This window comes from Grammomys surdaster, unplaced genomic scaffold (assembly GCF_004785775.1).
Source record: "Grammomys surdaster isolate TR1022 unplaced genomic scaffold, NIH_TR_1.0 191, whole genome shotgun sequence".
Lineage (NCBI taxonomy): Eukaryota > Metazoa > Chordata > Mammalia > Rodentia > Muridae > Grammomys > Grammomys surdaster.
Genome location: NW_021604636.1, coordinates 1,496,698 through 1,511,427, shown reverse-complemented (window position 1 = coordinate 1,511,427; position 14,730 = coordinate 1,496,698). Strand labels below are relative to the sequence as shown.

At 40.0% G+C, this 14,730-nt stretch overlaps 1 protein-coding gene across 2 annotated transcripts in view; it reads right to left on the bottom strand.

Annotated features, from left to right (window-relative positions):
- Nucleotides 1–4,582: 4,582 nt before the first annotated feature.
- Nucleotides 4,583–14,730, bottom strand: part of Ttc21b (tetratricopeptide repeat domain 21B) — a 68,132-nt gene continuing 57,984 nt past the window's right edge. The window contains exons 26-29 of one of the 2 annotated variants that reach the window (XM_028769272.1): nucleotides 11,631–11,855; nucleotides 8,616–8,736; nucleotides 6,428–6,495; nucleotides 4,583–5,098 (exon numbers count right to left, since the gene is read on the bottom strand). In XM_028769272.1, coding sequence (XP_028625105.1) covers nucleotides 5,021–5,098; nucleotides 6,428–6,495; nucleotides 8,616–8,736; nucleotides 11,631–11,855 — 492 coding nt within the window. In that variant the 3' untranslated portion in view covers nucleotides 4,583–5,020. The remainder of the gene's footprint in view (nucleotides 5,099–6,427; nucleotides 6,496–8,615; nucleotides 8,737–11,630; nucleotides 11,856–14,730) is intronic. The other variant, XM_028769274.1, reaches the window with a different exon arrangement.

Here is a 14,730-nt window from a genome sequence, read left to right as displayed (position 1 = left end):
ACACACACACACACACACACACAAGAACAAAGAGAGACAGAAATAGATGAATAGCTAACATTCAACAAGACATAATGCTTTACAAGATTTGTTTTGACTGCAGAGAAATGATACCAGTATATATGATGACATGTCCTATCCTCTCTCTTGTGTGGCATGTGTGGCATGTGTTCACTCATTTTAAATTTGCAACACACACACACACACACACACACACACATTTTCCTCTACCCTGTGATTCTGAGGTCAAAGTATCTTCTATATGTTGTGATTTTGGTCCTGGTGGCAAGTGAACAGAAAATTTCAAACAACAGTTACCAGTTTTCATACATTGAATCAGTTGATTTCGATGATCTCACTTTAATAACACTTTTGCAGTTCAGTATTTTGGCTCGCCATTTTTTGAAAGCAGGTAAGCCTTAGTGAGCCTTTCAGTGTGTGCCGAATCTGAGTGTGATGCCGCCAGTTACTCCATAGCAATGGTCCTGCTGCAAGTGTTCTCTCAGCCTCTTACATCACTTCCCACATCAAAAATACGACTAGGCTGCCTTGGGCAGAAACGGAAGTAGTAATTACTTTCTCAAAATATCCTTGTTTTCTTAAAAACAGTTTAAGATTGCCAAGAAAAAATTTGTTTGAAAGAAGATAAAAATAACACTATCTGAAAAAGGAGTGACTTAAAGACGGCTTCCTCTTCTGAGGTTGTCCCCTCGCAAGGAGGCATTCAACACTCCTCTGGTTACTCAGTTTTTCTCATTTACGGCCTCAGATTACATTCACACGCACGCACGGTGCCAGATTCACTGATGAACAAGCACAGGGAGGCAGATTGTAAAGTGAAGCGTTTCTCTTAAAAAAAAACACCTGGTTCTGAAGAAAAATGTTAGGAGGTAGGCGGAACATTTTTGCTCGTAAGATTTATGTATGATTTATCATGTCACAGTGCCACATCCTCCCTTTCCCCAGCTCAAGTCTGGCAGGCCGACCTCCAGCAGCTACAACCAGGAATATGGAAATAAGTGAAGAATCCCTCAAGTCCAAGCCAAATGGAGACCAAGACACCATGTTTCTGTAGGATAAGGGGCTGCCCTTGGTCAAAGACTGTTTTACACAGCTGAAGCTCGTTAGTAAGAGGGTGTCTTTATTCACCTTTGCTTGTGCCATCTCCTTCTGAGTTTTGTTTCTCCATTTCTTTCACAGAAATTGTGCACCCACCCCTTACTCATTCTAAAGTTCCAAGGCCCCGGTTTTTCTCCTTATATTTTCCCATCTGTTATTTCTTGTACCTTCCTTTTTTTCTGATTTTCCCCCCATAAATATTTCAATATACCAAATGCATCTATCTTAAAAAGTAATCAGGCAAATGAAAACGTCTACCCTGTCTTTCCTCTGTCCTCTTATCTAAATATATTCCTATTATGTCTTCTCACCTTCCAGTCTTAGGGTGTCACTAATCTACCAGGAAGGTTCATTCAAACATGAAAGGAGGGTGTCTCCTTCTCCTCATCATCAACCAAGGAGCCAGTGACATGTAAGACTCTATTTGTACCTTGCTCTACATGGTGCAGTACATAGTCAGGTGTTGTGACCTTGAATGACATCAGTTATTTCCACCATTCCAATTCATTTAATGTGGTAAGATCGTCATTAAAACTCCATTACTACCCCCCAAACCCAAAGTGCAGGCAACTGGCTTGCTCACAGGTCTGTCTGTCTTCCTAAAGCTGTTCTTTAGGAAGACAGACATGTTCTTTGTGTTCTGTTATTCAGTTGTTTTCAACTGTCATTTTCTGGAAGTCTCTTTTCTTTCTTCTCTGGCAATCAAAGGGGATTAGAATATATTTTGTAAGAACAATTGGAAAAGTTTAAGAATTGAGGGCCAGCTTATCCCCCTCCCCCATCTTCACCAAGAAAAGATCTTTAAACAGTGAAAAGGAAGTTTGCAAAGGTTACTCTTAAAAATTGTAATTAACTTTATATTTAATTGTACATGTCCTATTCTTAGTATAAAATGCTTATTATAGTTAATCTTCATCATGGTAAAGAAAAATTATAATTTAGTTAATAATTGGGTTATATTCAGTTTGGTGTGTATGTGGTGACTGTTATATATGGGTCTATGGTTTTTGGCAAATAGATATATAACCTCAATAATTATACTTTTATAGCTTTTAAAATTTTGACAGTTAAGTATCTTTGAAAAACATTTACTGTTTGAAAATAGTTAATTCTATAGCAATCCATCATTAGATAAATGTGAATATATTTGGCCATTTTTTTAAATGTGAACAATTTTAGTTCAGTAACACCGGAAGGGGGCAGGGATGGGCGATGCCGCCCCCTTCCCCCCATCCCAGAGTATTCACAATGGTGCGTCTCTAAACAGGACAGTTGCTCAGTTCCTTCCCATGCTTCCTTTATAAAGAGGGATAAATTATTCTCCTCCGGTGAAATGAGTCAATTCAAGTCAGATTAGAGTATATAAAGGCAGGTTTATTGGGAGGCTGCTCTCCAGCGGGTTCACTCGTCCCTAGGAAGCCAGAGAAGTCTCCATGGGGAGAGAGACAGAGGGGAGGGGGAAAGAAAGAATGTGCACATTCAGGGAGAGAGAAAATGCAGAGACAGAAAGGAGAGGGACTATGATGTCTGAATCATATAGGGAGGAGCTTCTGGGGGAGGGAAAGCCCACCCCTTGGGCTGCAAAATTCATGGTAGAAGGCTGGATACGCCAGCCATCACAGGTAGGGATTGAGAGATGTTGGGAGAGCCTGGAGGCCAGGTCCACTTTGGTATGTTAAATATGCACCTCAGCTCCTTGAACCAGGTGTGAAACCCAACAATCTCAATCAGCACCAAGACAGCCAAATGACCCTCTTTAAAACTGAATCTCTTCTCTGGTCCTAAAGTAGGATGGCTCTCCTCAGATCCTTAATCCGTGCTAGGATTCCCATCTACTTGAACCCTGCTCCAAAGTTCGACCTAAATTCCTCCACCAATCCTACAGGAAGCCCTTCCTGGGTTTGCACTGGGTTGATGGAAGACACTTATTTCCTCCAGGCTTCCCCCACTTCTCACACTAGATTTGTTAAAGTCAAAGCAGAGTAAACTTCCAAACACTTCCTCCACCCCCACCCTCCCAGGACATTTATTCAGATCCAGGCTCCACGGGAGCTTCTTCAGCCAGGTTCTCTGACTCCCCTCCATCCTGAAGGGAGGCATGACCTTCCAGTCAGTGCAAGGCAGTTGTTTAAGCTGCAATCTGGGGTTATAACTACCTGGCCTGGGCTCTAGACTTCATGTATTTCTGATTGAGGTATGTCACAAAAATTAACTCTCAGCCAAGGAACAAATTCTGAGTCAGTCAATGTTGTAGAGTTTAGATAGAGTGGTTGGAACCAGAATGGTAGGATGGCTACATTAAACTGAGTATGGACATGACAATGGCTTCTCTAAACTGATAACGAAATTACTCAAAAGGAATAAGCCACCCGAGGTATGGCAAACCTGCAATGCTACCCTCAGTGATGTGCTCCCTCCAGTGAGGCTGTACCTTCTAAAGGCTTCATAATGTTCCCAAACAGCACTACCAACTGGGGACAAAGCCTATAATGGGGGCATTTCTCATTCAAATCACCACAAGCACATGTTCTTTGTTATGGAAGGAACAGACAGGCTTTGGAAGTTGGAGGTGGTGTGGAATAGCTAATTAGGAGTCGCTTCACTGAGGGGAGAATAATTGTGTCTCTCTGTCTCTCTTAGCAGTTGTTAATTGCCTACAGCTCTTCACCTAGGGATTGGACAGTTTGGAATCTTTAGAATAGGAATAATACATTTTCCTTGGCTTGTGATGAACAAATGCTGTAAGATATGTTAAAGTGTTTATTAGCTACTAAATAGATCCTAAATGTTATTATCCATGTTCTATGAAATGCTATGAATGCAATTTTGGTGATGAATGATTAGAATTTTATAGCACATAATTGGAAATAAAAGGACACTAAATTCATGGAGATATGATCCCCAAAGTAATCTATTTTAAAGAAAAGCAAATTATTAAAAATATTTTAGTGCACATAAAAATACCGCTGAAGACTACTGTATTTTTAAAGAACTTAAGAAGATGTAGATACGACATTGAGAAGAATGCTAAGGACCACGGCTGTTAAGATTAGGGTAATTTGGTGTAAAAAATTGGAAGTCAGCTATCAAAGAGTGCTATTTGGCAGGGCACCCACCCTCCACCCACCTCCCATCCTAGGCTTTGTAAGTCTCTGATGACTGAAAGCAATTTTCACTCTTCTTCACAGACCACTGTCTGGGACACATTAAACTCACTCTTGTGGCTTCTGGTTAAATATTGCTATGATGGCTTACCTATTCAAACTGGTAACGAATACGAATCGTTTCTTAAGATCACACTTGCTTTGAGAGTAGGAAGCATGAACATAACAGACAGAGGCAAGCATATCCTGTATACTTTCCCAGGAAAGATTTTTCTAATTAATGTCATTTCCTTCAATATTATTACATAACACTGCAGACTGTCCTGTATCTTTTAAGTTCTGAAAAATTATAAACCAGATATTCACAGAACTCTTTATTAAAATATACATTTAAAATACGTATTCTTTTTTCATAAATTACATGAGATTATATCACAAATTATAATAAAAATTAACAGATAACAGTAGACTTTAAATAGAATTGTTGGAAAATCTAATACTCTTCAGAAAAGATAGATAACCTAGACTTTAACAAAAATATCCTCTGTAGAAATGAGCTAGGCTGGATCACAGAACTACCATTTTTGCCTAATGGAAGGGAGAAAGACGAGCTCTCCTCGAGCCACTCCACCAAGGATACCACAGAGCAGCGTTGTCCCTGGACAGCAGCAGCCTCTGCTGGAGAAGGCAGGACCCACTTCTGTGACACTGTCAGCTGGAGCCTGTGTGAACTGCAAAGGCTGCAAAGGCTGAGGGATCCCTGGCATCTTCAGACACTTCAGTAAAAACAATCACTTTCAAGGTCGTAAAGATGCACGTGCTTTATCAAGTATATCCTTTCTGATTTTGGGGTAAGTTGGATGTGCTTCAAGAACCTGGGGAAACAAAACCAAACTAATTTGTAAAATATGACTCTGACTCTAACTGGGCATTATGGCCAAGAGTTCACTGTATTAACGCTGTGACTATCACACTTTTCAAAGGTGCTAATCACTGCATGAGTGGCGACTCATTGAGATTAACAGATAAGAGCCACAGAATGTGGAACCATGCATGAAAACATCTCATACAAGTTTCCTTAACAGACGACTTAGAGGATAATATACTTCTTAGAGGATGAGTTACTTCTGTAACTTAGCTTCTTGCCATGTCTAATACCGTCTGGGAGGGTGATACTAACCGAGAACATACATCAGACTTATGTGGGCTGAGTTTGGAACATTCTGATTCCCAGCAATACTATGTCTGAGAGGGAGGAGATATTCATTTAAAAAGATAGAAGTCTACAACTGATTCGAATGCATAGGCTCGCTTTAGTGTTACCCTACCTTAGTGAGAAACACTGCCTCACAGAAGTAAGCAACCAACAGCAAGCCCCTAGCCAGGTATTGGCAGCAATAATAAGGGACATAACAATCTGAAGTAAGAGTTGTGAAAATGGTAAGGCCCTCCTCACACGGAGTACCACTGGGACATGGTAGACACAAAGAGCTGTGGAAATTCTAAAGCTGGAAGGATGTTAAAGATATCATTTTAATTGTAGGGTTTTAGTGGGATGAAATGCAAAATACTTTCTAAATTATGGAGTATTTTTTAGCTATAATTTACAAATAAAAATGTATTTAATAAATAAGTTTAAATATAATCACAAAAAGTTCCACTTAATACAATGACCTGGGATATCGATACTATCTTCAAATGTGTCCCTGGTGCCTGCAGAGGCCAGAGAAGGATGGTGGAGGCCCTGGAACTGGAGTTACAGATGGTTAAGAGCTGTCCACTGGTGTTGGCAACTAACCCCCCAGTCCTCTGCAAGAGCAGCAGAGGCTCCTGACTGCTGAACCATCTCTCCATCTTTCAAATACCTTCCAAACTGGGTTTTGATTTACGAGTTTTTCCTACTAGCCTACATCTTTAAATTGATACAAATACTTTACTATCTGAACCCCAATTATAAACATGTCCTTGCTTTAAATAGACATATTTTTAAATTTTAACTGAACACTAATAATTTCTCCATAATTTATTTAATAAACTAGTTAGCTAAACAACCATGTCTCCTATTCCTTTCTATTCCGTGACATTTGAGAGTAGAAGGAATTGTGCGTCTGTACTTGTGGTTCTGAGCCTTAGCCTGTAAGGCCTGAGCCATCTTTCCAGCCTCCACCTGTCCTATTTTAAGAAACTGTAATGTAAGCGTTTACCTGGTGACATACGTCAATTGCATCCACATATCGTTTTGCTTTTAAGTAATTAAATGCCAATTTGTATCCTGTTAAGACAAAAAAAAAATATCTGACACAGTGGTACATGTTTTTCCCTCTTTTGTTGACTCACTGGAGAAGTCCTAAGGGAGACTGTTGGCCAAACTAATACAGGGAAAAGAGGCATGGCAAGAAAAAGCAAAGTGAAATTAAGATGAGCAAACAGAAAGGGACAGAGTCGGAAAAAAGGAGCCCAGTGGGTAGCTGTTGCGTGGGAGCACTGCTGCGTGGGAGCACTGCTGCGTGGGAGCACTGCTGCGTGGGAGCACTGCTGCGTGGGAGCACTGCTGCGCCACAAGTGTGGGCTCTTTTGCTTACTAAAAAGGTCAACGGTTCAGTGATTTCAGGGTACAGTCGAACCTCATCACCAGGCAAGTGGAAGTGAACCCAGGGTCTACTGGCTGCCATGTAGCCTGAGTGGAGGGGAGAGGAGGTCCTCTGGTCACAGGCTCTTGTTCCTAGTGTTCTCCTATTTTAAAAGTTTTCTTTCACTTTAAATGTGTTCTTGTGCATATTTATACAAGGAATATACATACATATATATATGTATATGTATATGTATATATAATATATATATATATACATATATATTATATGTAAAATACACACACACACACACACACGTTACTGGCATATCTATTTGGAGCCATTTACAGTGATAGCATCTGATTCAGAATTCTATGGAAACAGTGTGTGGATTTTGAGGGTTTCTTGACAAGTGAAAGTATAATGTTAATTTGGCCAGCCAGAATGGAGTAGTGGATAGAGTGACAATCTTCAGGGGCAAACTAAATAATTGAAAATGTCAGAGGAACACCTAGGAAAGGAACTCTGGGAGAGCTGCCAAGATCACTCATAAACTATAATAATATAAGGGAAGAGCTGGTGAGTTGGAGTCTCTGTGTTTTCTAAAGCTTTCTAAGGAACAGGGTATATAAATAACTTTGAAACATATTACTCTGAACGAATAAGTTTTCAAAATGATTTCTGTTTCCTGAGTATTTAATACATTTTCATTTTACAAGGTAACTATCTCGTATGATATATAATATGAATATATAAACAAAAATTTATAAACTATCATTAGTTCCTATACTTTGCCCAATCTAGCAATTTCACAGATCCTAAAGAAACACAAGTCAGAGGCCAGTTGGACAAATGGCATTGAGTGTGAGGAGGACTGTGACTGCAGCCAAACACTGTGCCGCAGCTGGTAAAGACTACCGCCATCTTAGGTTAAGTCAGTAGCTTGAAATCACCTAATCTAATAAAAACACCAACACCTTTATATTCACAGTGAGCCAAACCATGCTTACAAACACACTCACATGCAGTAAAACAGTTCAGAAGGGATAGACTGAGCACAGTAATTTCTCATGCTTTGTGGCCATGGAAACTCTGCATCTCTCTCAATTGTAAAAATCTCACCAATGTTTAAAGGGAGAGTTGGTGAACCATGGTTAGTGGTGTCAAGGAATGGTCTCAAGCAGGGAAAGATGACAGCTCTCTGAGAGAGCTCCACAGGAAGTCCTTGAGCATCACCTCAGGAGAAAGTTCCCACTGAAGGGCCATCCTCTGTGAGAGGAAAGGGAGTCTAAATTGTATCACAGAACTGATCTCCATGGCTTCAGTGAGTCAGACTCAGCTCAGTGGGAGGAGCCCCATTGCAGGAAGCTGAGGTTGGTCACTGAGTCCACTACTGATGCCACTCAACTGCTCAGACACTGTAGACTAACATTCCCCAAACAAGAGTCTACACTCACAACTCGAGTTTCTAGATGCTCAGGAGAAAGGTAACACCTCAAAAACTGTACTTAAGTGTTAAAAGGCTTTAGAAGATCTACAGTAAAAGCACCTTAGGTGATGATGTAATGTAACCTGTGCATGATATATTTGACAATGGGACACTTTTTGTCCACAACATTATCATTTTCCAAATAGAAGGGTGAAGGGAGAAGAAAAAAGGCAGAATGGACCTAGTAATCAGGTAATAAATCGCCATGAAGATAAAGGTTTGACAACAGAAGTTGGGTTGTAGCATGCATTGTCCTGAAAGTGCATCTCAAAGAAATTTACAAATGATACACCATTTCTTGTGAAGACACTGGGTCCAGTCTGCTGAACTCACCCACTGCTGGATTTGTCTGGTTGCTATGCTTCCATGCCATCTCATAGTTGAAGGCTGCATCTGTATATGCTTGCTCTTTCTCCATAATGTACCCCATATATTCAAAAGCCTTGCAGCAGGACTGAGGGGAAAATGGAAGATATAAACAGATTAAGCTCCATACGAATAAAATTTTATGGGACGTGTAACATGCATAGCAGTCATATTAACCCATCTAAATGGTGTCTAAAGGAATGGCTTTCCAGCTTTTGAGTATACCACCAAAGTATGGAAAGGACACAGTGAAAGATTTTCATGCCAAGAGCCACCCCAAACCTTTCAAAAGCAGAATTGCTTTTATAGTACCAGGAATACATACCATTGTATGGATAGTTTAATCACAGACAGGCACCCAGTTTATTGTCCTAATTTAAACACATATTTAGACTTAAGAGTATAATGAACTCATAACTTTCCTTCAAAAATTAACTATTGACTCAGCTCCTGCCCCATACTAACACTTCCATACTACCAAGAAAAGTATCCCAGGCATAATTTTAACCATATATATGCTAGAATGCTATTCTAAAAGATAAAGACTTTCTTAGGTATCACCCAAACCATGGCACACAGAATATACTAACTTCTTACTCACCCATATATTCAGACACTAGTCATATTTAAAATGGTTGAAATATAATTTATTGTTAAAGAATTTTTTTTTAGACTGAGAATCCAATCCACGTCACAGACTGAGAGTGGTCTGAAATAGTTCAAGTCTGTTTTGACCTGGAGAATTTCTCTTCTGTGTCTATTATCTTGATTAAAAAAGTATGAAGACTCTTTACAACTGTATTTACACACAGATTTCCTTGGTTGCATTTTTGTGTGATTTCTATAATACAGTCCAATACCATTGATATTTCCTGCTTTTTGCACTGATTCCAAACCTTCCTAACACCACGACCCTTTAATACAGTTCCTCATGTTGTGATGACTCCTAATCATACAGTTACTTTCGTTACTGTTTTCTGACTGTAGTTTTGTTACTTCTATGAACTGTGATGTAAGTACCTGACACTCAGCATGGTCTTAGTCGACCCCTGTGAAAGGGACATGACCCACAGATTGAAAACCATTGTTTTAGGGGCTCAGTCTGGATATTTCCTTTATAGACCAACAGAATTTATTGTAACATTTTTCACTGTTCTAAGAAATTTCATCAGTAAGTATTTTCACTAAAACCACTTTCCATTAAAACACAGCAAAACTCTGGGAAAGCCCCCCACCCCAGTGTCCTATAGTTTAGCACAGTAGAATCTTAATGTTTGCTGTTACTTTTCACTTGATTGAAAATAGAGTACACTGTTGTATTCACCTGATTATTGTGTATTTTTCTCATCACATTCCATCTCTGTCACAGACATTGTGTTCTTCTATGACAAAGCACAGGATGTCTTATTTTCTCCCTTTCTGTAATATTCTGCCCATTCATACACTCATCAATGCTGAAACACAGTGATATCTATCACTGATTATTATTTCAAAAAAATCTCTACATTGGTATGTCTTATCAAATAATTGACTACAAGTACAGTTTATACAGAAAACTCAGGACAAGTGCTGAATTCTTCTTTCTCCATCGTCTGGCAGAGACAGTTTATTAGCATACTGCAGTTGACTAATTCTATTTTCTTTTTGTATTTTTATTCAGTCATGTGTTTAACATATTGGTATGTGTTAATCCATTGCAGTTCTCATTCCTTGTGGTACTTGGTGTCCCAACTCTGGCTGCTGGACTGTCTTCCATGTGGCTCCTGAGTGCCTGGCACGACTCTTACTGCATTTGATAGCTTTTGTTGCCATCTGGTATGGCAAGATGCTCTAGTGCCATTTTATGCTTTCTTGGTTCAAATATCAGTGATTTCCCCTCTAAAATGATATAATTCAAGGTTCCTAAGCTTTGACTCCTGAGCCTCATGCTTTCAAATAGACACACTGAAGCAACAGGGCTGAATGTCTGAAGGAGAGACCAAGTTTAATCACATACGTTGTTGTTATGTGGTCAGTGTTGATGAAAGCAGGGTTCTCTCTGTGTCAAGCCCTTGATTCCTATTCAATGCAGATGGGTAATCTCAGACTAGGTACATAGTGTTCAACTATACAGTAGTTTAGATTTTAAAGCTTACCAATAAGTATGTTATCTTCAAGGCCAATTTAAGTTAAAATAGATGAAATTGGTCATTTAAAGCTCTCTACCAATTGATAAAAGACATATATTTTAAGTTTTTAACTCCTAAGATTATCTTAATACTACTAGGTAGTCATACCTCCTCCTTAAAAAGTAAATGATCCATGTTTTACTATAATTTGCTTAAAGAGAATAAAAACAGATTTACTGTGATTAGCATTTTTAGCTAATTGGTATAAATATGTGAATACAAAAAGCCTCAACTTTCTAAGTCAACTGTAATTATTTCTCAGCACACAGTAATTTACTCCTAAAGTTTAAAACACATTCATAATACAATATCTTCTTTATATGTTTAAATAACATAAGTAAAAAGGATTTACACTGTACAGACTTGAAGAGTTTCCATTTTATACCTAAGGATAAAGACTTTCATTAAATTGACTTAGAAGCCCCCAGACATATTATGCATACTGGTCTAATAATGTGGAGATGACACGCAGCTGCAGTAAGTTCATTATGAACACGTCTTAATGGGAGGGACAGACGACCACAATTAATACTCTGCAATCTTCATTAGTTCTGGGATGAGATGGGTAATCATGGCGAATGCTTGACATTCCAAAAGCACTTCCTGCATGGAGAGTATCACCAGCTGAAACTTGAAGCTGCATAAATCTGTCTTCCCACTTCCTTCAAGGGAACACAGCTTCTTTTTCTAATCATTAGTATTCATTTAAACATTTAAAATTCAAGACACAAAGGAGAAACATCAGAAACGGACCCATTGCTCTACTCTAGGAAGCTTTACGTAACACAGTTAACCACTGTTTCTCGTCACCTACCCGGTTATGGCACAGACACCGTTTTAGTAATTCTTCTGCCATGTCATATTTTGCTGACTGAATATAAATATCAGCAAGCAGCAGCCAGCTCTTCTCCAGATCCTCGGCTTCAATAGGATTCCAAGTCATTTTTGCAATCCGCTTCAGCTGGTTTCTGGCTTTCGGAGTCTGTTTCAAGATCATGTAAGCCGTTGCCATTCCCAGAAGAGCTGGGACATGGTCCTTCTGTGAGAAAATGAAACTTCAGTCCACAAGCTGCATCACAGGGGAAGCGGCAAACGCTCACCTGTGCCTTCTCTCTGGCTCTGAGCTGGGCAAATGTGACCAGTACTGTTTAACATAGCAAGTCATCTGAAGCCATGATGAGGAAATCAGTAAACATGTGGCCCAAACAAATTCACAAACTACGGAGATGACAAAGCATAGGCCCAACCATTAGTAGGACTTCATCTGTTATGGGACTGACCTGCTGATGCCGTTTTGTACGTAACAGAAAGAATGAAATCTGACTTCACTGGAACACTTCCTGAGCTGTTTCGTTTTTAGATTTACAGTTTTGCTTCTGTGGTTCTTTTCCCGTGTAAAACATAACACATTCATTTCTTAAATTCACCTTACTGCTATCTTCCCCTACTTTTATTAAAAACAAACAAACAAAAGAAACCAAATCTCTTTTCCCAGTGAAGTCTGGCCAATGAAATGGCACAGATAGGGTGTGCCTTAAATTACTTTCACAGTCCATGGAATAGACTCATGGCTTGAAGACCTTTAGATGCAGAGTCTGTAGTCTCCTGATAGGGTCTATACAGCCCAATATACCTTCAGACAGAGTAAAAGCCCCCGAAAGTCAGTCTTCTGTAAAGCTAAGAGGTTAGTCAGAACTGGCATACAATGGAGGCCACGAGAACCTACCAGAGAACAAACTCAAGCAACAGCATACTAGTCCCTGACTAAACTCAGCAGAGGGATTATGACAGTTTCTAGAGGAGGGTCTGTAAGCTTAAAGTCTTGAATCTGAAGTGTGGTAAGAAATTGCAATGGTGGGGCCATAACACTGGTTGTCTCTAAGTCTACAGATTAGAGCAACAAATGGCAAATATCCAGAACAGAGTATGAAACGGTCATCTGTTCATGCCCAAGCCCGAGCTTGGTTGGAAGTTGGAGAACAGCAAAGCATTGAGACTAATGAAAATGGAGGAATATGGTACTTTCTTGTCTCTACTTTTCTTTTCTTCCTTATTTTTGTTTCTGTTTGTTTGTTTGTTTGTTTTGAGACAAGGTCTCTGTATAGTCCTGGCTGTCCTGGAACTCATTCTGTAGACCAGGCTGGCCTGGAGCTCAGAAATCCACCTGCCTCTGCCTCCCTAGTGTGAGGATTGAAAGTGTGTGCTAATGCGGCTTCCCCTCTTTTTTTTCCCCCCAAAATACAGTTTGTTCACCCAAATAAGGAGGAATAGCAAAGGGATTTCATTTTATTACCAGATTCAATCAAGCTGTAGTAATTTTTGAAGAGATAACTGGGCCGTGATAAATTATGAAACCTTACCCTACTCATAGGGTAACCACTGTAATAGGGGATGGTATATCATGGTGGCCCATCATGTGTCTGTCAACTAGTCCTAAAAGGATCTCAGAAGAGATGAGTCCTGCATATTCACATGAACTAAGATGTCCATGTGGCAGAGTTAAAATAAGTCTTTGATTTTATAGCCTACAATCTGATTAGGATGAACCAGCTCTTCACAGCTTGGATAATGCTAAGTGAACATTTTCATGTGTGTGTGTGTGTGTGTGTGTGTGTGTGTGTGTGTGTCTGGCTGTCTGTCTGTCTGCCTGTCTGTCTCTGTGTAGGTCTGTCTATCTGTGTGCATGGAATCCAGAGGCTGATGCCAGGCTTCTTTCTCAGTCAGGTTCCAAATCTTATTTTCTGAGTCAGGGTCACTAACTGAACACAGAGTGCAATAATGTGGTTAAGGCTGTCTGGTCAATAACTCCAGGGATCTGCCTTCCTCGGCCTCCCAAGTGCATCTCTGCTTCCGACTTTTTATGTGGGTTTTGGGGAATCTGAGCTCAGGCTTGTTTGACAAGCACTTTACCAACAGAGCCATCTCCCTAATCTCCAGGAGTGAAAACTTTCTGAATCTGAGAACCGAGCTTGAACCTCAGCCCGAGACTATCAGGCCTGCATGAGCTTCAATGTGGACTTTGCACTTTCCTGGTACAGCCTATGAAGTGCAGTTCTTTTACTCTCAGTTGCCACAGAGGACAAGTCTCTGGTGTGGCCAATAAAGGGTCCTTCTAGTCTCTGTACATGGTTCAAGCGGTGCCATAAGATTAGGTGGAGAGCAGCAGGGGCCGAGTGCACCATGCTCCGTCTCCTCCATGACCTCCTGCGCTGTCCTGAGCAATACAGTGTTTTGTGTTAGATATGTTTCTCTGCCTTTATGGATGTGTAAAAAATGCAAACTTCCCTAGATCTTGAATCACACCTGTTTCTAGAATCCCAGCTTCCTTTTAAGAGTCTCCTGATCTCCTCAGAGTCTCCGTCACTCAGGGGAATGTGACTGGAAGGCACGGAAGAAGCAGTGCATGGCGGGTGTACTAAGCCTGTTGTGCACTGTCTCACCTGCTTCGACGGCTCCACTCACATGCAGAGGTTATCACGGCACTTCACTGGCCAGGCTGAGTATGACTCTAAAGTTTAGAGCATCACCTATAGTACTTTCATTTGCAAGTCCAGGGGAGAATATAAAGCATTTTCTTCTGCAAGTCCAGGGGAGAATATAAAACATTTTCTTTGATTCAGATAACCATCTTATTCAGTACACTTATCATATTTTTCTTAAGATTATGAGAAATGTGAAGGTAAGGATGCATTATTTACTGATTCCCTCTATACTGAATAGATGCTGACTGCTTAATGAATATTCATTGTATTAAATATATCTGGTCTATGAATTAAGTGGAAAAAGAAGCAACACTAACACAGTGCTCCTGAATTGTAGCTCATCCATCATTAGCCCTAGGCTGACATGACAGATTTAGGGTGCTGTCTGAGCAGTATAGACAAGCATCTCCATGGAAAAGCTTGCTTAGTCTT